General features: G+C 39.5%; 2 protein-coding genes across 3 annotated transcripts in view; one reads left to right on the top strand and one right to left on the bottom strand.

The window, feature by feature from the left end:
- Positions 1–30: 30 nt before the first annotated feature.
- LOC145914583 (uncharacterized) lies at positions 31–734 on the top strand. The gene is made up of 4 exons (XM_083002405.1): positions 31–224; positions 292–323; positions 382–473; positions 617–734. Exons 1-3 carry the CDS (start codon positions 31–33, stop codon positions 465–467), a joined length of 312 nt encoding a protein of 103 aa, XP_082858531.1. The 3' UTR covers positions 468–473; positions 617–734.
- A 1300-nt stretch (positions 735–2034) lies between these two features.
- LOC145914009 (myoferlin-like) overlaps positions 2035–20898 on the bottom strand; it is a 30627-nt gene continuing 11763 nt past the window's right edge. For both annotated transcript variants that reach the window (XM_083001786.1, XM_083001785.1), the window contains 38 exons: positions 20450–20627; positions 19849–19973; positions 19549–19655; positions 19051–19243; positions 18900–18967; positions 18726–18813; positions 18348–18488; positions 18059–18130; positions 17774–17890; positions 17250–17418; positions 16638–16786; positions 15913–16086; positions 15549–15615; positions 15279–15338; positions 14704–14844; positions 14125–14303; positions 12915–12950; positions 12485–12568; positions 11624–11773; positions 11115–11291; positions 10541–10627; positions 10258–10426; positions 9781–9857; positions 9072–9314; positions 8011–8115; positions 7808–7936; positions 7506–7592; positions 7279–7436; positions 6758–6928; positions 6202–6358; positions 5809–5937; positions 5629–5717; positions 5423–5569; positions 4911–5101; positions 4400–4584; positions 4017–4126; positions 3804–3951; positions 2035–2692 (listed from right to left, as the gene is read on the bottom strand). In XM_083001786.1, the coding sequence (XP_082857912.1) occupies positions 2657–2692; positions 3804–3951; positions 4017–4126; positions 4400–4584; positions 4911–5101; positions 5423–5569; positions 5629–5717; positions 5809–5937; positions 6202–6358; positions 6758–6928; positions 7279–7436; positions 7506–7592; positions 7808–7936; positions 8011–8115; positions 9072–9314; positions 9781–9857; positions 10258–10426; positions 10541–10627; positions 11115–11291; positions 11624–11773; positions 12485–12568; positions 12915–12950; positions 14125–14303; positions 14704–14844; positions 15279–15338; positions 15549–15615; positions 15913–16086; positions 16638–16786; positions 17250–17418; positions 17774–17890; positions 18059–18130; positions 18348–18488; positions 18726–18813; positions 18900–18967; positions 19051–19243; positions 19549–19655; positions 19849–19973; positions 20450–20627 (4893 nt within the window). In that variant the 3' untranslated portion in view covers positions 2035–2656. The remainder of the gene's footprint in view (positions 2693–3803; positions 3952–4016; positions 4127–4399; positions 4585–4910; positions 5102–5422; positions 5570–5628; positions 5718–5808; positions 5938–6201; positions 6359–6757; positions 6929–7278; positions 7437–7505; positions 7593–7807; positions 7937–8010; positions 8116–9071; positions 9315–9780; positions 9858–10257; positions 10427–10540; positions 10628–11114; positions 11292–11623; positions 11774–12484; positions 12569–12914; positions 12951–14124; positions 14304–14703; positions 14845–15278; positions 15339–15548; positions 15616–15912; positions 16087–16637; positions 16787–17249; positions 17419–17773; positions 17891–18058; positions 18131–18347; positions 18489–18725; positions 18814–18899; positions 18968–19050; positions 19244–19548; positions 19656–19848; positions 19974–20449; positions 20628–20898) is intronic.

Consider the following 20898-nt stretch of genomic DNA (forward strand, 5'->3'; position numbering starts at 1 on the left):
TCTTGCAACTTTGTGAGATAAAATAAAATTATGAATAAGCTGGTGATTTTCGCAATTGTTTTTGCTCTTGCATTGCTCATCGACGTGGAGGCGGGTCGAAGACGGAGCAGAGGTAGAAGACGACCCAGACGCCGGAGGGGCAAAAGAGGTGTCGTTCGCAAGACTTTAAGCTTCTTAAACAAACACAAGGGCACCATTCTCACTGGACTCGAATTATTAGCCGGGTAACTTATCAAAATTTATCGCGTTTTGTATTGCATTTCCAGTGTTACATTTGGTCATACTTTACAGGGATCAGCAGACGGAAGATATGCCAGAGGAAGGTAAAATTACGTTTCATAAGATCTTGTGAATTTTCTAACTCACTTCTCTGTTTCATAGAAATCCAGAAGTTCGAGAGCTTACTAGTAGAGCTTGAAGATGATTTCGATTCTGAGGTCCAAGACCCACTTGAAATACAGGAGTAACAACAGGTATAACCCCACGTGCGAGAATACATTTATGTTTAATTTTTAACTTTTCAAATCGTGTGCTATAATGCGCGCCCACTTGTCTCGGAAGTAAACTTGAAGATTTTGTTTCAAATTGAACTGAACTGTTATTTTTCCTTTTCCAGATTAACGAAGTTTAATGAAGTATACAGAAAACCTCAAACCATCTTACCCAGATATAGAATTTCGAATAAAATGTTTAATTGAACCAGTTTTATTGTGTTGATATGCATGGATTACGTCACTTCACAAAATAACATGAAACGTATTCTTAAAATTATGACAAAGTCAGCAAAGCAATTACACAAGCGCAGAGCTTCGTTCTGACGCATTGCGCACTATAAATTTGATTGCGGCAGAGAGGCGAAGTTGGCAAGGATCGCAAAATAAAACATTGCTTTGGAAAATATTTGTGTCCATTTCGCTGCGTCATATATCCGTTCTTAATCATTCACGTTTCGTGTTGTTATGCTATTTAGTGAGAACTGTGATTGGCATGTTTGGTATCGTAGCCGCAAAGTAAGTTGTTTTTTGTTCTTTGAAGTTTTGTAAAACGCAAAATGTCAGGCACATATACCAAACGCTTTTGTATTCAAATGCCCGTTTGTCCATAACAGTCGCGGCTACATGAGAATATTAGAAACATGTGCGCCTTTTCTAAAGGAATCCTGAATAGTTTCACTTTGCAAATATTTTACCTTAAGGAGCTAGCCAAGATAACTTGAGCGGATACTGGCCACTTTCCTGTGCTGGGAGCTTACGGCATGTTTACAGACGTAGGAAACAGCTGTGTATTAGGTGTAGAGGCGGAACACTAGTTAAAATTGCATCTCCAGTTTTCTTTAAAGGTGAATATTAATACTATACGGAGCACAAAGGCATTGCTTGAGATTTTATTTTCACCAAGCAAATAAACTCTTTATTCTGCAAAAAAAACGTATTTTATTTATATGTATATATTATAATTACTAAGTAGTTTATTCTGGGTTTAACGCGTTGATTACCATCAACGTTGAGTGACTCAACATCCGAAAGCAAATCAGCAACTTCCTCGTTGTCAGCTAACCGATGCTCTGGTGAAAGATATATTATTACATTATTACGTTTACTTTTCGATGAAAATTCTCACCTTTTTCCATGGCGTCTTCGCCTACACGCCGGACAAACCTATTTCCTGCCTTTTTCCATCGTCGTCGACGCCTAAGTGTCCATTTTCCTGCATTTGCAAACGCGAGAGCCACGACAAAGACAACAGCAAACAACACAAGCTTGTTCATATTTTTGCTATGAAAAAATTATGTCAGGAAAAGGCCCAAGTACAACCGATTGCACGTGGTGAGATGCTTTAAAAATGTAACTAACCGACCTCTTTACGCCTTATCAGAACCACTGTCGCTAAACGTGTGATAAACCGGAGGCCCGAAAATCATCCAAGACAGCTTGCCTCCTTGCCAGAACCGGACATACGTTACTTGAGGCTGATGTCGCGACATACGCTTTTTACACAAAGAGTTAAAACTTGCGAAAACTTATCCAAGCGCAATCTTGTATTGGCGGAACTACGGTAGGATCGAATAACGCACGACACTAGATGGGGTGCAAAACACGGCGCAATGTGTAGTGGGCAATAACACATAAGCTATGATAAATCTATAGGAGGGACGACATTCCGAATAAATCAAAACTATGCGGCAAAATACGAAAACACACAAGCTAGAACTCTCCAGTACCAATAATATAAAAACACCAGGAAATTTTTCCACATTTTGACTAAAAAGGTTGCCAGTTGGAATTAAGGAGTTCAAGACTCACTGCAGATTTAAGATGGCACCAAAACGTAAACTTCCTACACGTTTTCATGGATTGCACATAATTCCCAATGCACTTAAACCAAACTGAACAATTTTCTGTGAGGTTTCAGAAAAACTTGAAACTACTGCAACGCCATACTGTACAAAAGACATTTAAGTATAATATTAACAAATGTAGATTTAAACTGCAATAACCCATAACTGTAATGAACATTTCCACAAATGAGAGACGATTAACGTAAATGCAGATCTACGCTTTAGACTATTGCTAACATGCAAATTCTACAAAAGCAAAGATATATCTGATCCGCATCCACAAAACTGGCGCGAAAACTCCCTTCGGTTTGTCGTTCGTCAGATCAGATCCAAGACTTTGGAGGAAAACAGAGCCTGCGAAAAAAAGGTTTATAAACCACTAGTAGGAATCAAATCTTCCTCATGAAATATTGAAACTAGGTTATTAACAAACGTAAAGACTCCAAAATAAAAATGCACAGCGGACGTTTAACCAAAGTTTGAAACAAAGAGTACAAAATAAAGCCACACCAAAACCAGCATAAATCGTGCACACCCCACCTGATATCGACAAATACAATGATTGCCACGTGGCAATGATTGTAAAAGAAATGACGTTTACGGATTCGAACTTACCTCATTTACACAAAAAGTTTGACAAGAGCACCCTGGAAAATTAGCGGAATAAAACGTTTATTGATGATTAAATTAGGAGTGGATTTGTTGAGTGAAATGGTACACGTTGGATTTTAGCAATCCAATAAAATACTATTTGGACATTTTCAACAAATTTCTGCTAACCCTCGTTTAAACCAACATTTGGAAACAGTTGTTTTTTTTAATCTTAGTCCCAAAATGAAAACGGCAATATTATCAGAAACATTTATTTCAAATTTCAATGTCTAGTTAACTTGCACCAATTTTCGTTGTTCAAATTATCTGATTTTTAGATACAGTTAAAGCATACAACTTTGAAAAATGGAAAAGAAGAAAAGGCACGAGGGCAATGGATCCAATCGTGCGATCACAAGAATATATTCGTCAATCATTCGTTTTCACCAGAAAATGAAACCATTGAAGAATTAGGCAATCAAATATTTCGATTTGACATAGGGATTATTGAAGCAAAACGGCCATGCTCAAGTTAACAAGTTACCTTCAGCAGCTACTATTAGATTTTGGCGACGATCGCCCCCTTTGAAATGAAGGAATAGTTAAAATGTATTGCAGTATCCATAGATTTCAAAGCTGATTGGTCATCATTTGTGATTTTTTATATGCTTAATAACGGACATCTTGCGTCAAAACTTAGCAAATTATTTGTTATAGTTTGGTGTGCATTGACCATGCAGCACGCGTTTAACTTAATACTACCCATACTCTGGCTAACGTTGAGTCGACATTTAACCAACAATGCCATGACGCAATCTGCACTCTCCACGCGCAACGTCATACGGATGACGTCATTGCTGAACGGCTCACTTACCGGGAAGGAGTAGAAGAAGAGGACGAAGAAGACGACAAGGAGCGCAACCCCCAGGAATCCCAGGATAAACCACTTGTACTTGCGCCATATGATGTAACGCAGGGATTTAAAGGGAGAACTAAACCATGCGAAGGAAGTTGCGGGACGACTGCGGAAATAGAGGATTGGGTGGTTAAGGAATTGCAAACCCAATGCTATATGCAAACGAAATACTTCGGTTTGTCTAGTTTGGGGTTCTGGTTCGGCTCGTCGCGTCCTTTTCCGGCAGGTTTTTCCTCGTGTTCGTCCTCGCTTACGACTTCCACCGACATTTCAAGCTTGCCCTGCGTTACATGTAATTAATCACAACAATTTCCGTTAGAAATCAATAGCTCAACTGGAAAAAACATTTTGAAAATTCATTACTTGATCATGACTACATCAATTACTGCTGCTTTGCTGTAACTAAAACTGCAAGTGCTGATGACAACATCTAACACAACGGTATTCAGATACCTTTGCAGTCGAGAGCAAATGAAGAACACAACAAACTTTCAGTGGTTCGCACTTCTCGACCCTTACTTCACTGCGCAAATTCAAATTTAACGCCTGTTTACCGCTTGTTCCTTCTGCCCGTCGATGATTCTGTAGAGCGGCCACCATCCTTTCAGCAATTTCTGGTCGAACAAGTTGATAATGTCCATTGCACAGTTTCCTTGCAAGTCCGGCACATTCTCAAGCTTGCAGCCGCGTTGGAACTTGCAGCATTTCGGCATGTTTGTCAAGGGAAGCGAAACTTCGCCTGCGGAAAGTGTCATCAATTGTTTATAAGCGGCAGTGATAATCAGAAATGTGTTAAAGCGTGTTGCGCCTTTGTTTAAGCTATTATTTAACCGTTGCTATATGTCAGATCTTATATGGATTCATGCACATATTTCTTAGTGCCACCATACAATTGTACACGGATAAGAACGCCATTTCTGCCATGACTTAATTGAGAAACTATTTGCACTAATTACCTTACTTGATGTAATAACTTCATTGCATTTTAGACATTGTGTGAATTATAAAGCTATGAATTTCAACACTAATATCTTTTGTCGGAGACATTTAAAATATGTTGCTCACTTATGTACTCGTTGGGGCCGAAGAGGTCGTTGTCCCAAACTTGTATGTTGACGACGGGTGGAAATTTGGTGACGGTTTTGTCTAAACTCCACAGATGTTCCTTTTTCTCAACGTGGACGAGTCTCTCTTGAGGGAGATAATCGAAAGGAAAGACGAACCTCCAATTAAACATTCCGGTTCCGTCCAAAGACCTGAAATTGTCGGAAAATGACTGCATATAAAACAGGTAAATGTTTAAATGTTCTGCCACATGCTCTAGTTATGGTGAGAACTCTGTTCATAGCATTTGAAGTTTGGCACAAATTAACGTGGATTTTGGATACCGGCTCTGTTTATTTTGGCAACAAAAGTATTGATAATAAGGGTTAGTGATTCATTTACAAAATAAAAAACAAACAACGGAAAATCTATTGCGATATTTCGTATAGGTCGCCGTTAATAATAGTAGTTTTCAGAAACAGGAATGACGGAACAAATGCCGGTAAAAGTCATGGCTGACAAGACTTTAATACCTATAGTGGACGTCGGTCTTCTGCTTCTTATGTTCAAGTCCAGTAAGATATCCCTTGAAATATATATCAGTCATCTGGTCGCCCAAAAAAGAGGTGTCCATCATTGGAATTTCGCTACAATTCCAGATAATCACGCGCAGAAAGTACCTGGAAGTGATGAAGGCAGTGAAGTTTTGATACGCACACTTTTGCCCACAAATACTAACTTGGAAGGTTTTCTTGGGTCGATGTTGAACGGGATTCCAGGGTCTCCGTATTCCTTTGGAAACATATCCACCCATAGTTGAACCCGACCCTGTTAAAAAACAACATCTTTATTCGAAAGCCTTAATATTATGGTATTTTGAGATATTTAATCGATTTTGATATATTCAATGGTTTATTACTTGTTCAATATTTGGAAGTAGGTTTGTGTACAGAGGTCGAGTCTCCACGTGTTCTGCCACGTGCGGAAAACTCTTGAGAACATAGAGGGAGAGTCGTTGTTCAGCTGGGCCCCAGTATGGTGAAGGTTTCTGTGAGGTAAATATATTGGTTAGTATTTATCTGAGGGAACGACTGTGCTTCATCTAGCTCTGTTAGCCGAAAAAAAATATGAAAGACAATGTTTTTTGTAAAAAAATTCATATACCATTGACAATGGTTGCTGATTATGTTTTTTTTTTTAAAGAAAATAGTATAAATTTGACAAACAGAGTTGCGGTACCTTAAATACCTCAAAAATTCACTAAAAAGAATGAACGTATGTTAAGTTATTTAACTGTTATATACTACGGTACCTTATCGGCTTCGAACTGGTCGAGTCTGTATGTTCTACCACCAACGTAAACACACGAGTTTCCGTTCCAAACTGGTTCGTCCCACTTCTCGCGCTTGGCTTTGTCATACAACCAGTCCTTGGGTGTCATCTGATCTCTCCACGGACAGGGGCCCGACCTGTCACGAAAAAATTTCAGTCAATTCACATTATTTCCTGGTGTATTATCTACGCAAACAGATACACCAGGAAAATAAAACCCAATCTTGCACTAGGAGTATTAAGTATTCAGTTTGTTCTGAAACTAGGTGTATCCGCTTGCGGTATGATTGTATATTGGATAAACTGATGAGGAGCTACACCATACTGTGCACAACAGCAGCAGGCAGTTGCCAAGCACTTGAACCGAATGCAAATCATCTTACACTGCATGACCGTCTGCGCACATCCAACACAAAGGTAGTTGGATCAATTCTGTGAGCTGCATACAGATGGCTACTGTTTGGACCTATAAGGTCTTATCACTGTAGTAGTTGGATCAAGTCTAACGTAACTTTTTCACACATGTCTGTACTTACGTGTAGTAAGTGTCTGGGAGTCCGCACCAGCCACGGAATGAGCTCAGGTATCGGTTTTCGAGGTCGATAATCGTTTCGCCGATTTTATCGTCGGTTCCGATCAGATCCCAGTCAAATATTTCCACACGCAAGTCTTTGTCCATTGGCAGCTGGAGATCAAGTTCAAACATTCTGGAAAAACAAATTATTTGCTCTTTCGTCCAAGCAGAGAAAAAGCTAAACTTTAAATAAAGTGCACTCAGCTTATGACATTATAGATGTTGTTATGGCAACATATGGTCAAAATGAGCTGCTTTGTGCTTGATAATCAATACTCATTCTTAACGCATTCAAATGAAACCAAAAAGCTGTTCAAATTTAAAAAATCGTTCTTTTCTAAAGAATCACGTTTGACGTGAAAAAAAATCATGTCAGTGTAACATAGTTACGAAGGATTGCCTCCTGAGATACGACAAACGAAACAGTTTTTGACATCATTTATCACGTTGAGATAATAGTGCTGACAACCGCCATTAACGCACCTTCCAAAGGTCGGGTCCAGAGAATTAGGAAGGTAATTATCGCGGTCGGAAATCCGCTTCTTGCCAACCTTGATCTTGAGATATGGATCAGCCAACCCGTTCGAATCCTGTGGAGCGAGATCGAACGCACGTATGACGTAGACGCGGATTTTCACGTCCTGGCAAAAAAAACAGCATAAAACTCAGAACAGCACGAACTTTTCCTGATTATTTATTTATTTACTTACAACTGGGTCAGTGGAAGGAAGATCGGAGAAGTATTTTGGTGGCAGGGGTTCATTGTCAGGTGGCAGGCGATAGATCCGAAATGTTCCCTGCATTTAATGTATTTGAAACCGTTAGTGGACATATCCCAAAAACTGTACATTGTTTTAATGCGATGGTTATTCTTATGGCGCCTGGCGAAATGTTCGGTAATTCGTTTGCCCAAGGCCAGGCGTTTTTTAAATTGTTAAAGACTCAACTTAGATAATTGTCAAAGCGCAGACAACATAGAGAATCGTGTCTCTGTATTTTAACAGACTTATACCTTAAACTCTCCTGCGTAATCCGGTTCGTCGTCATCATCCGTTACTTTTCCTCGATATAACTTGAAGGTTTGAATGAAATCACTGAAGCGGTTAAAATTTTCCGCATTTTCCAACTCACACTTGTAAACCTTAACGCAAATGCACGCATTGTGTACAAGGCGAGACCAATGCGAAAGATCGCTGTTCAAAGGCTTAAGCTTACTTTAACCAAGTCCAATCCCGTATCCAGGTAAACCCCACACATTTCTTTGTTGCCTATTGAGGCGAAGAACTTGGACCACCAATCAATCTCGTCCTCCCGTGGTCCCTAAAATTTCCGAAAAAATTAGTGATTGTGGAACAAAAACTAAGGTAGCCTTTATATTCTTTTTCGGTTTGTCCTATTGTTGAGGGCATTAGTATTTTGAAGTTTAGGCAACAATTTCACGACCATTATTTGCAAAATCATTATTTACAATCATTAAATCATTATACTTTTATGTTATACCCGGGGGTCTTAATTTTGGGTCATTTTTAAAATAGAAAAATTTTTAAAAATGAGGGAACGTATCATCAAATTTAAGTATAATTCAAAGTCTTTAACAATAAGAATTACAGCCGCAAGATCTAATAATGTTGCGGACAGGCAAACGAGTTAAAACCTTACAATTTTCAAATCAAGTGGAACAATAAGTAAAACATCACGACAATTTGATGACGATGAGGCACACAGAACAAAAAAGTGATTTTCGACAAACCGTAAAATAAAACAAACAGCACAAGAAAGCAAAATGTCGAGGAATGTATTTTGCTAGACATGCATGAAAAATTCAATCGCACACGACCACAAAAACCGTAGTTTTTGTATGTAGAAACCATAATATACCTTTTCGTGTAATTTAGTTCAAAAGATCACACACGGGGTCACACTTTTTTTCAAGTTTAAAAATTAATTATTTCTATTTCACAGCAAATATGTTTTTGATCTGCAGACAGTACACACACCATTTCAAAGTCACCGGCTTTACTGACGAGACCTCATTGGTCGAAACAGGGTGTGCAGTACTGCCTGTTTTTGAGTTACAAAAACGATTTTTACTTGATATAGGACTTGAACATTCAATCAAAAATCTGCTTGGTTCGCCAAACATCTGTACACAAGACATGCACAATCCACAGCAAAACTCGCAGATTTCAAAATCCGCGTAATATCACGCGTTTTTTCGAGCGTGGCACGGCAACAACACGTGACATGCCCGGGGTGGGGCTTGGGCGTGGCGCTACCTCGTCGTCATCGATCAAATCCTGAAACTTGTCCTTGATTGCGTCGCCTAGCTTGGATAACGAAAAACTGGGCAGGATTCCGCTGCCCTTCGAGCTCTGTTTTCCGGGGGAATCTGCCTGTGCTTCTCGGGGTATTTCAATCTCGACAGCCACTTGTTCGACTGTGATTTCTTGCATAATCACGATTTCGTCGGCTTCTTGCGCAATCAGGGGCGTCGTCTCGGTTGTTTCGTCGTCATCGGACTACGCGGGGCGTTTGTAACAAATGGGTAAGAATAACGAAAAGAGGGTGACGCAAATAATGTGTTTTGTGACGTAACAAAAGAGCGAGTGAAGTGCGTGGCATGGCTTAAAAAATACGGTGATGTGATTTATATGCACGTTAAAATACAAACCACAGCCGGTGGCTTTCGTCTTAGCTTTTTAAGGAACTAGAGGGAAACAAAAGGCTAGGCGTTGAAAGCTGCTACAGCGACATGCAAATCAACATGTACAGCCGACACAGCCAAAAATAGCAATTAATCTAACGAAAATAGTATTCGGAAATACAAAAGGATTAGTATTACGGCTTAAAATTAGTAGAAAAGCATTGTTATCAATTTTGTTACCATATGGAAATTGTATAACAAAGCAAATCGATATGAACTAATCAGTTTGTGACTAAAACATGGTAATTTTAATTGTTATATAACGAGGTTTTGCAACTTACAGTGATAATCTTTTTCTTTTTTCCACTGGGTTTCGGTTGATCAACTTCTATAGCGACGTCCGCTAACATCGGTTCGTCTGCACAGACCAACAAGGGTTAAGAAAATTAAAGAAATTGGTTTTGATTGTCAACAGCCGATGTATCGAGTTACAAATTCAAAAGCCTCATTTGTTTCATTCACCAAAGTAAATTTCAAGACATTTATTTGAGAAAATTGAATAGCGAAATGCTTTTTATTGTACTTATCACACAATGCATCACTGTAAACGTCCATTCTATCCGAATGGTTTATGGCAAACCGTTAATACGTTTAACCGCAAGAGCAAAACGTTTTAACTTGTTTTAGGTATTTTGCTAAAACAACAGATTATTTAAAATACAATTATACCTGGCAGCAACAGCAACAGTTAATACCGTTCTAAAAGCTTTTAAAAATTAAGATATTTTACATTTAAAAAAACCAGTATGTTGACTTGCCATATCCCTCATCCGGTGGCGTTGGTACTTTTTCCCGGGGCGTTTCCACCTGATACTGCGACACGTCAGTGATGACGTGTTGGCCTACGGTTGGTCGACTCCCGAACTTTCTGTTGTCCTTGACGCGGATCACCACTGGAGGGAAGTAGAGGCGCTCAACCGGAAGTTGCTGAAAAATGTACAAAAAAATCTTTTTATCGATGAGCTTGTGCTGTATCAGGCAAAAACAGTACGAACTTATACTACGTTTTCCCCCTAAAATAATGAAGAAATAGCAGCTCACCGTAGCGACAAAGTAAACGGGCTCTGTAAAGTTGGGGTTCTTTTTGAGGTTTTTGATGATTTTTGTCCGAATTTCAACATCTCCGACCTGTAAAGTAAAAACGGGTTACTAAGTGTTTGAACAGCAATGTCGCATGCGCCAGTCCTTCCTTTGATCACAGCTATCGTATCGGGATCACTATGTAGGTTTATAGGCATTGTAGCCTAGCAAGATCAACCACTTTTTCCCGACAAGTCGGAACAAAATCTGCGCTTGCGCACCAGTATGTCTTGGACATAATATACCCCGTAAAACCGATGAGCTTCCGTAGCCCAGTTAATAGAGCGTTTTGACTGGTTAGCCAAGGGTCGTGAGTTCAAACCTGACTGGGAGCTTGATTTTTAAGATCTTGCTCCGACTTGTCGGGAAAAGTGGCTGATCCAGCTTGGCTGCAATTTCTAAGCTGCGAAGCCTGCAAACCTAGTGCTTGAAACAGAATATATAAAACTGGCTTCATCCACTCGAGTTTACCTGCATAAGAATCGAACACTTTCGCTCAAATTAGCCAAAATTTCTCAACAAATCCTCGGTTTACCTGAATAAGAATGCTTGGAGAGTTGACGCTGAGTAACTTGAAAGGTTCCATGTTTCTGACGCCCCAGAGCAGAAACTCAAGTGCGGTGTTCTGTAGCACGGGGCGGATGCCAAAAGGAACCATGAACCCGTCCCCTCTGCGTGGAGGCTGTGGCGGGATTTCCTGTTGTTCGTGTTTCTGAAGCAGAAATTCATATATTGTTGTATATCAATAAGTCCTGCGCTGTATATTTACCATTTTTGCTTTGTGTTACGTTGATTTAACTTTGAGGTACGAGCGCATTAAACACAATGGTATCTAACTCTACAGTGAACTGCTTGCAAAGAACCAGCCATTTACACAGGATAAAAACTATATAACGTAAACTGCTTGCTTTCAAAATATTCAAAAAATCAAAACATATAAACTACCGGTATAGTATAGACTTAAAACTCTTTGATTCCTTAAAAGTTGGTGTTTTTAGGTGCGGCGGTATAACTTTTGTTATTGATTCTAACTGGAAGTCTTACCAGGAAAAGTTCGAACGCGCCTAGAATGCTTCCGCCAGACAAGTCTCCTTTCCTGACGTCAGACCAAGCCAACTTCACTTTCTCGTCCTCACTGCCGTCGAATCGCAACAGGGGACTTCCCCACGCCCGGCCCATGAACTCGAGGTTGCCCTGGTAACATCAATTTTACTGATTTTTTGAAAAAAAGTCAAACAGGCTTTTTTTTGCATTCTGGCAAGCAATGCTTTGCCGTTTTAGGGAAGAAATGCTATTAAATATGTTTATATTATTGAAGCTTTGCTGTAGAGAAGGTGGAACGTCGGTTAGTTCCCCAAAAGCATGTTTATGTTAAGTTCCATACCTAGAGACAAATATGGTTACGTTGTAGGAAAGATTTTTGTAGTCCATAAACACACAAACACTGACATATTAGTTTGGGACAACACGGAAAATTAAATAAACGAAAATATTCATGCAAAGTCAGTTCATTAAGTCATGCATAGCTTTGTTAGCAATCGTTAAGTTGTTATTGTTGTCAATAGCAACACCCATGAATCAAAATCACTCACGTTTATTTTGGTTGCTGAAAAAATGAAATAAATCGTCATAATTTAGTGATTTTGGCAGCGTAGCATAAAAAAATCTACCAATACGAACTATGCAAACTTGGCAGTAGAGTAGGGAGAAAAAAATATTGAGATAAGACAAAAAATCAATCTGTAAGAATATTTGTCCCGAGTCGGGCACAAACTAAACACCTTCGCAGGATATCTGTTTTCCGCTGAAAAAACACTCAAATAATAACAACTCAAAATGGACATGCCTTCATGGTGCAGAAACTTAACCCCAAACACCGACAACAACGATAAGTTAAATGTTTACGGAGACTGGTTTCTTCGAATGGTCGGAGCGAGTTCTCTTAGCGGGTACCTTGGACGGGGTCAAACCACCGATGTGGAACGGAATCTACGACGAAGAAAATCACGTGATATTGGTGTTCCCTCATGCGTGAAGTGAATCACGAAAACGAACCCAATAAATTTGGGAAACAAAACAAAATAACCTTTGTTATAAGGTTAGTCAACTTGCACTTATACATGCACGCCGTAGCAGCTGAAGTAGCCTGACAAAAAGACTGTGCATAATGTTGCATTTGATTTCATCTTGATGCCAACAAAAGAAAGTTCGTCCACCAACAAACTTGTTATGTTTGTAACAGAATCAAATTCAGTATCGGACTTCTGCAGTTTTGCAGCAGATTTTGATTGTTTTATTAAAATTATATTTGTGCATTGCAAAAACTAGCGGGTACCTTGGACGGGGTCAAACCACTGATGTGAAACGGAATCTACGAGGAAGAAAATCACGTGACATTGGTGTTCCCTCAAGCGTGACGTGAAACACGAAAACGCGCCCAATAAATTTGGGAGAAAAAACTAAATAGCGTTTGTTATGACGTTAGTCAACTTGCACTTACCACATGCGCGCAAACTTATTATGTTTGTAATAGAATCAACTTCTGCAGTTTTGCAGCAGTTTTTGATTGTTTTACAAAAATTATGCTTGTGCATTGCAAAAACTACATTGCAAGTAGTTTTTTATGAAATATCAGCTTTTCTTGATCCCTTTGCCTTGCGAATGTTTGAATGACAAGAAGATGGTGGAATGTAAATAACTTCACCCACGCGCGTGTATTGCAGCAAACAAACCAACGACCAGCCAATGACCACAGAATAGCACATTATGACGTCACACACCATGTCACCCTGTGATCGCCGCTTCTTGGAGGAAAACCCCGGGATATCAGGCACAGCCGTAGAGTGGCGGCGTTGCCTAGGCGACAACGCGCCCGAGAGTTTAAATGACGAACGACGGGGTCTGACATCAGATATGACGTCAAGAGTGTTCCCGCTTGTAGAAGAAGTGAATTCGTCCGATGAACCGTCGTCCGCCGCGGGACTTGGCGCGGGCGAGGAGTCAGAAGTTGATCGGAATTGAAAAATAGAAAGTCTTCGACTGTTGCTTCTTCGTTTCGGTTTATCTTCGATGAGCAAATCTTTGGCCTTTTTCTTCACCATGAATGGCACCTGGTGTTGCGCTGGTTTGCGGTATGTTTACGCTGTGTACGGGGATGTACACAGAGGCATGAAGAAAAGGATGTGGTGGACACAACTTGGTGTAATTCCTTACCAACACAACTTAGTGTTTAATACACCATGATGTTTTACTAGAGGGGTGCTGGGAGCTAGACTCAAGTCGATACTTTATAATTTATCCAATAGAATTAAATGTAGTTTTGACTGGCCTCCCATTTCACACAAAATTTGCGTGTTTTGGAACAACCTAAACTAACTGGATGCAAACACTGTGGAGGCAAATTGCTTTCCGTTCAAGCGTTCCTTTACTAGAGAAAAAATACTCTTTACATAATATGTATTGTTCTATGGTAAATTGTTTTCCCTGCTAAAATTCTAACTATCATCTCGAACTTTTTCAATTTAAAATTTAAAACAAGACTTTACCAGGTCATCCTTGTCGAAAACCTCCATGAGAATTTTCGGGCAGAACTTTTGAAGATAATTCAGGTCGCCGTAAAAACTTATGTCCATAAAGAGAGTTTGATCCCAGACCGGGTTTAAAGTGTGGTTGATGACTTCAGTGCGACGACAGTAGTTGAGGAAAGACACCATGACAACGGGATCTGTTGCAAGAAACTTTCTGAGACTACTAATAGTGAACATATGGACGTAATATAACCCGTCAGGCTCTTTTGAATTGATATCTGGCTGCTGTGTATTAAACGTATACAAAAGGTATGGCGCAACCAGCACAGTTAAGACATACAAAATTGTTTTATGTCTGGAGGGGCCACTGTGTAGTCCAAAGTGTTTCATATCAAGGCAAAACAATCCAGTAAATTGTTTTTGGATACGTCATCGAATGCGACGAATCGGAAATTAAACATACCGAAAGTTGTAGTTTGGTAAAATACAAAATACTGCATTGTTTTACCAGAACAGGAGCTGCATGCTCATCAATTGGTATACTGACAAAACGATCTTTTTAGAGGCTGCTGTAGTATGCTATACTGCATGCCATACCTGAAAAGTTGTCTTGATCCATAGGCAGTAAGTCTCTGGCTTGATAGATGTATGCCCGTAGGTGGAGTTTCGACACGTGTTCGAACATCATGTAGATCTTGGGAGCTGGCATCTTCGGCATCTTCTTCCCCTTTTTCTTTCCTGCAAAGATGCTCTTTTAAGACTCAAATTGCCCTTTTGATTAAACAAGTAGCACAATTGTAACAACATTTATTGCTCAGTGGGATTCAAAACATGGGCAGCCTTGTTTATAAATAGTAAGCAGGCTATTTGTTTTAACCGAGTTGGATTTTTATCGGTTTTGCTTTGGCAAGCACGGCCGGGTGACCACCTTACGTCATACGAAGCATGTCGCAACCCATCCCCTCCCAGTGAGATTGGCTGCGATCCTAGGACAGACTGTGATTCTCCGTAAAGCATGTCCTGTCCTTGCCATTTTTCGCGTCATTTTTTGTATTTTGCGGTTGAATACAAATGATTTTGATTTTTTGTTGCATTTTTGTTGCAACTCTCGCCGTGTCACCGCTCGCACAAAAGGAAATACTGCTGAACGATTTACAAATTGTTCAACTCACCGTCATCAGTTCCTTTGTCTTTCTTTTTTGATTTCGTTTGCTCCTCTAATGCGGCCATACCTGTTTAAAGCAATTATAAATCTTAATCAGGACCAAGGAGAATTCCTTTAAAGTTTAAAATGTGTGTGACGACGATAAACTGTTGCGCACCAACGAGACCGAATCATAGTATGAGATAACGAGGGCGCAGTTAAGCCAACAGTTTTCATTGAGTCGACATTGCCAAATCTCTTTATCTAACGTAGCCTAAACTAATAAAACGCTAACAACCTTCGAATCCACCAGTTGCGATGCTGAACGAAGTGGGTGAAAGTGGCTGATCCTTGGCGTCAATTTTCTGAAAACAAAGGCAGTGACTTTTTTATTGATTGGAGTCTCACGAAATCAAACCATGCGCATTAATAGTGAAATCATCTTTATATCTTCAGTTGCAAGAAACAGAGAAAAGGCGACTCACTAACAAAACCTTCTCGAAATATTTGGTCAACAAACACATTTTTTAAGCGTGATTAACCAAAATGCTTAATTCCCACAAAAAATGCAGCAACAGATATTGCTACTGGGTCAGTGCATTGTTTTTTAAACAAAGCTTCTCCAATCAAAGCGTAAACAAAAATATCTCTACAATACTTACCACAGTTTTGTCGAGATTAAAGATGGCGGCTGCTCCCCTGGACTCTGACGTCACCATCTTCCGCACCCACCGCCGTCTTCTAACCATGTCAAACGTACCAGACATCGAGTGGAATTGACTTGACTGGGTTTTCGCGTATTCCCAACCGTCACCCATCGTCCCTTCAGCTGCTTTCTGTTGAACAGATACGAACGCTTGGTGAAGGTTATGCACTATTGTTTGACATGTTAGATGGCCAGGAAGTTTTTAACGGAAATCCTAGTAGTAGTCGCATCGGAAAATAATGAAGTGGATTTTTTCGCCAGGGCCAATTTCATCGGAATGGGAAATAATTTTTAGAGTTAATTCACAAGTGGATATTTTTCTTTACATAAATGGTGTCACAACTTGTCATCGAGATGTCATGCAGTGTCGAGATTTATTTTTTTAACGATTTTAAATTTATTAAACTGGAAAGTTGCTGTGTTACAATTAAACCGTGATGCATAAAAACGTACTGGGTTAGAGCCTGGACTAATTTGCCTGCCCCTGAATTTTGTTCTATGGTGTAGTTTTTCGTTGCGTTGCTAAACGCCGTTGTCACCCCGAGCGCAATGTGTATGTGTAATAACTGATGTATGCTGTGAGTTGTTTATTGTTACCGTTTTATCGGCTGTAGTCAATTTCGCACCATCCCGGTATTCGCTGTTGTCAAAACATTTTGCAAAATTATCATCGCATATTACCGATCCTTGCAAGAAGAACTTCTGCAACTTCTGGTCGAGACAGATACGAGTTCGGACCAATCTCCTCCTTCTTCCAACGTGAAACGTCTTCTCCGTCGTCTCCCAAACCACCTCCTGGTCATCTTGGACCATTACGCAGTATTCCCATCCTGTAGTATTTCGGCAATGCAAAACAATAGTTTTAAGTCACTTAAAGGACTGTTTAAGGAGCAGTGGTTCTTAACCGGTGAAAATTTGGGAAGTTATAGGGTTGCAGGTGGGTGATTAGTCGGCACCGAAACATACAAAAGTAGTTGGAAAAACAAAGATTATGATCTGTATTCACTGTGTGTCGTACGCTTATTAGCAATTGGCCACGTCATGCGGTCGAAAAACATAAAAACGTATAGCAAATATAGCAAAATGCAAAAATTAAATTTTTACTTAAATAATTTAAATACTAGTGGGAAATAAGGATTCTGTTTGAACTGGAAGTGAGAAATGATATAAAATAGGTTAAGAACCACTGGTATAGAGTATACGTCTGATCTGAGGCTCAACGCATCAAGCTGCACTTCTTTAAAACAAAACTACAGGAAACGCAAGAGCTCTGAACCAAACAGATGAATTTACCTTCTTCGTCACAAGCTCGATTGGTGTCGACCGACCACTCATCCTCCCATTCCCACCCTCCCTGACACTTGATGGAGTCCAAGTTGGGTACGGGATCCCCACGTGCGTTAACGATCTTCTCGTCCTGCCAATCGCTTCCCGGGAAACGATATTGATACTCGAAACATTCCTGAAGTCAGAAAAAGGACTGGGTTTGTGGAGTTGAACGGTGTTGCATTTTTATACGTCGCCATTATTGCGCATTTTGATTTCAAATTCAAGGCTTTTTTAATCAAAGTAAAATACAATGAGTTTGTTTGTATGCAACGGAATATTAACAGGTTCACAAACACACTAAAGGCTCATAAATTAGTGGCGAATGTTTAGAAAGCGACCATGCAGACACTAATTAAAAAACAAATACTGTACAGCACTTTATACTCGAAAGTTACCAATGTAACCAAAACTATTAGAATTATGAACACGCGTATGCGATTGTTAGAATATTTTGTTGGGCAAGAAGTGCTCTCAGTACAACCGCGAACCTCCAAGTAACTGATATATCCTTCGTCTTGCATGAGCGGAACGTCTGAACTGATATGCCAATCACCTTCCCATTCCCACCCTGGTGGGCATGTGAACGAATCTTTCGGCAGAGGGTACTGTGTACATTGTAACATAACTTGGTTATTTCTACCAAACTCAGTGGATCCCTCAAGAAAAAAAATTCACATTTAACACCTGTATGGTTTGTTAAGTTTGCTATGCTTTGATGTACATTCAAGTTGGTAATAAAAGCAATACGTAATTAAAAGACTTTTTTTTCTCACCGCTCCAGTAATATCCTTGTAACCTTCAGACGCCCAACCCTTCAGCACGTTGAACTTATTCTCAACCTCAAACTGTTGAATGAAACGCGCACACTTGTAAGTGACGTCACGATTTAAAATAAATATTCTACAGTGGGTTAGGGAGATTTTATAATGGTTACAAATAGATTGATTACTTTTGTTTACATTGATTAAGCTGGATTATACCAGAAAACAGACTGCAACTGTTTCTATTTGTAAAGTAAGTTTTTTTTTTAACACAACATGAAAACCACAGTATAGAGCTCACCGTATCGGCGTACACGGATATTTGTCCGGTTGTGTTAAAATCGAAGTCATTTTGGTCCATCGCCCGTCCAAGCCATGCAAGAATTTGTAGTTGGCAGGGAATGCGATATTTCTTTTTGCTGCTCTTCTTCGCTGTCGGAATCTTGAGAACAAATAGATATCATGGGATGTGCCACAAAGCGCAACCATACACGGTGTTTAGATTTGCTTTTTGCCAAATGATTCACACTTAGTACACAAAACGTTTAAATGTACAAATGTTGAGGTGGTGCCGTCAAAATAAATGTGAGACCAAGTTTTTTCTGGTTTGATCGTTAAGAATTCTCAAATAGGACCAGTTGAGATACAAGATGGGGGAATCCCCGTTCGTAACACCAACCTTGAGAAAAACTATCTTGGGTTTGGAGCAAAATCTTCCGCTGTACTCCGGGTTGTCATGGCAATGCAGGATGTCGTACGCGGGTATCCTGTAGAAAAGGCGGCAATCAGGTAATATTTACTTTGTTTTGTAAAGAGTCTTTAACATCCCTTGTTTAATGAGAATGTAACTTACCTGGCATAAGCGATTCGTTTTGTTCCAGAAATCATCCAAATTACAACATCCGGGAAACTATTTTGCGGCTGCAAGAGATTGGTTGTTTAAAATTGCGTAAGTCACTCATAATAAAAATGCGCAGATTGCAATAAGTTGTGACTGTGTTTACCTCGAACGAAACGTTGTGGAGACGTTCAAGCATGTCTGTGATGCCGACCACAGCGGATTCGGCGTCTCTGCAGTTGAGTCTCAAGTCTCGCGCCTCGTCTTGTATCAGTTGGAAAGTCTGAACTCGCCGACTGTGTATTCGGACGTCGAGCTGATTGGACGTGGAGCGACCACGTGGGTCGGGGAGACGCTTGCTGTTAACCAATCATATAAAAGTTACTCTTGCCTTAAATTTTGTTTAAATAGATGAAACGAGACTGGAAAAATATTGCACATCGAAGCAAGAACAAACAAAATATTTTTTTGACAAAACCATGTGTATAGTAGGCCTCTTGCCTTAAATGGCCTATACGTATACATAAAATTGCGTACATGATACTAACAAATGTACAAAAAAGGACAAAAATAGCAGTGTAAAACACAGACGAATATTCTGTGCTACGGTTGCTGCCAGGCATTGTAATTTGAGAAATAATTGTAAGTTTTGCAGAAAACTCACTTCGATTCGACGATGATCATGTCAAGAAGTGAAACAATTTCGGATGCGATTTCTATCTCGTCCTCCTTGTCCTCTATCAACTGTTTGATGCGATCCAAGTCCATCGTCTGTAAGAAAAATTTCTGTTGTGCTACTTCGGCCATAAATAAAGTAATAATGATACAAAAAGTCGTATCTGTCTACATATGCACACTTTTTTTATAAACTATTATACGGCTAACGCCTAAAAATATCATTTATTGTCTTGAAAATAAAACCACGATACATGTAAAGGTAAAACCCAGGAAAAAGTGTACATACGACTTTATCGATGAATCGCAGAATGAAGTTGAGAGTGAAGAGACGGAAACTAATGTCTTCCCACTGGGTCGTCACCATCATCACTGGTTTCTTTGCGGCCCAAGGCATGAAATGATATTTTACACCTGCAACAAAAAAACGTATTACGCATGTTTGAATATTATGTTTGTACTTCAATGACTAAGTACAATTTTAACAAGGAAAAATTTTTGTAGGTGATTTTAAAGTTGTGTAACACGGCAATCTGTTCAAAGCAGACCAAAGTTTCCTTTATATGTTGATAAACGAACACTACTTACGATACAAAACATGGTTATGCTCACAATAATGGTAAAAGCATTCATCGTAAACATGTATACAAATTTTATCCCATTCCTATATGCGTAAACATCTTTAAACATACAAGGACGTACACAAAACATTACGTTTAGAAGTAAACTATTAAATGAACGGATATAGAATCACCAATTTGTTCCTGTATATGCTTAATGTACTTTTCGGGCAAAACCTTTCTAGTTAATTTCTACCCTTCTAACGGACCTTCGTCGAAAAGTAAAGTTTAAACCTTGTATATAAGTGCGATCAAACAGATCTCCCTTACCGTCAAACACAGGATTCTGAGGCTCTGTTGTGGAAACAGAGGCACCAAGTTCAGCCTCAAACTTGTTTCCGTAATTTCCCATCGAAACCTCAAACTCTAAACCCTCCGACATTTTCTCAATCTGTCCAGCAACCGCGAAAGCCACAACCAGTCGGTAACGCCTTCTGCTCTTGTATTTCTGAAAATAAACGTAGTTTAGATGTTTTTTTCATTCATTTGTTTATTTTGTTTCGTTATTATTGTATACATTTTGCGCATACACATCCAGTGCAGCAGGTCTTTCTTTTATTGTCATTAAAAAGTGGTTTCACATTTTCTACGGGAACTTCAGTTTCTCAATTCCTTAGAGTTATTATTTATGTACACACAATTTCAAGAGCGACCTCGAATTCAGTGGCTTTCGTTCTAAATAGCGAGTTACAACAGACGGATTTGTAATAGAACACGTA

This window comes from Ascidia mentula, chromosome 9, assembly GCF_947561715.1.
Source record: "Ascidia mentula chromosome 9, kaAscMent1.1, whole genome shotgun sequence".
NCBI classification, from domain to species: Eukaryota; Metazoa; Chordata; class Ascidiacea; order Phlebobranchia; family Ascidiidae; genus Ascidia; species Ascidia mentula.

Coding starts and splice junctions, on each gene's coding strand:
- LOC145914583 (XM_083002405.1), top strand. CDS start 31: ATGAATAAGCTGGTGATTTTCGCAATTGTTTTTGCTCTTGCATTGCTC. Junction 225..291: donor GGACTCGAATTATTAGCCGG/GTAACTTATCAA, acceptor CATACTTTACAG/GGATCAGCAGACGGAAGATA. Junction 324..381: donor GGAAGATATGCCAGAGGAAG/GTAAAATTACGT, acceptor TCTGTTTCATAG/AAATCCAGAAGTTCGAGAGC.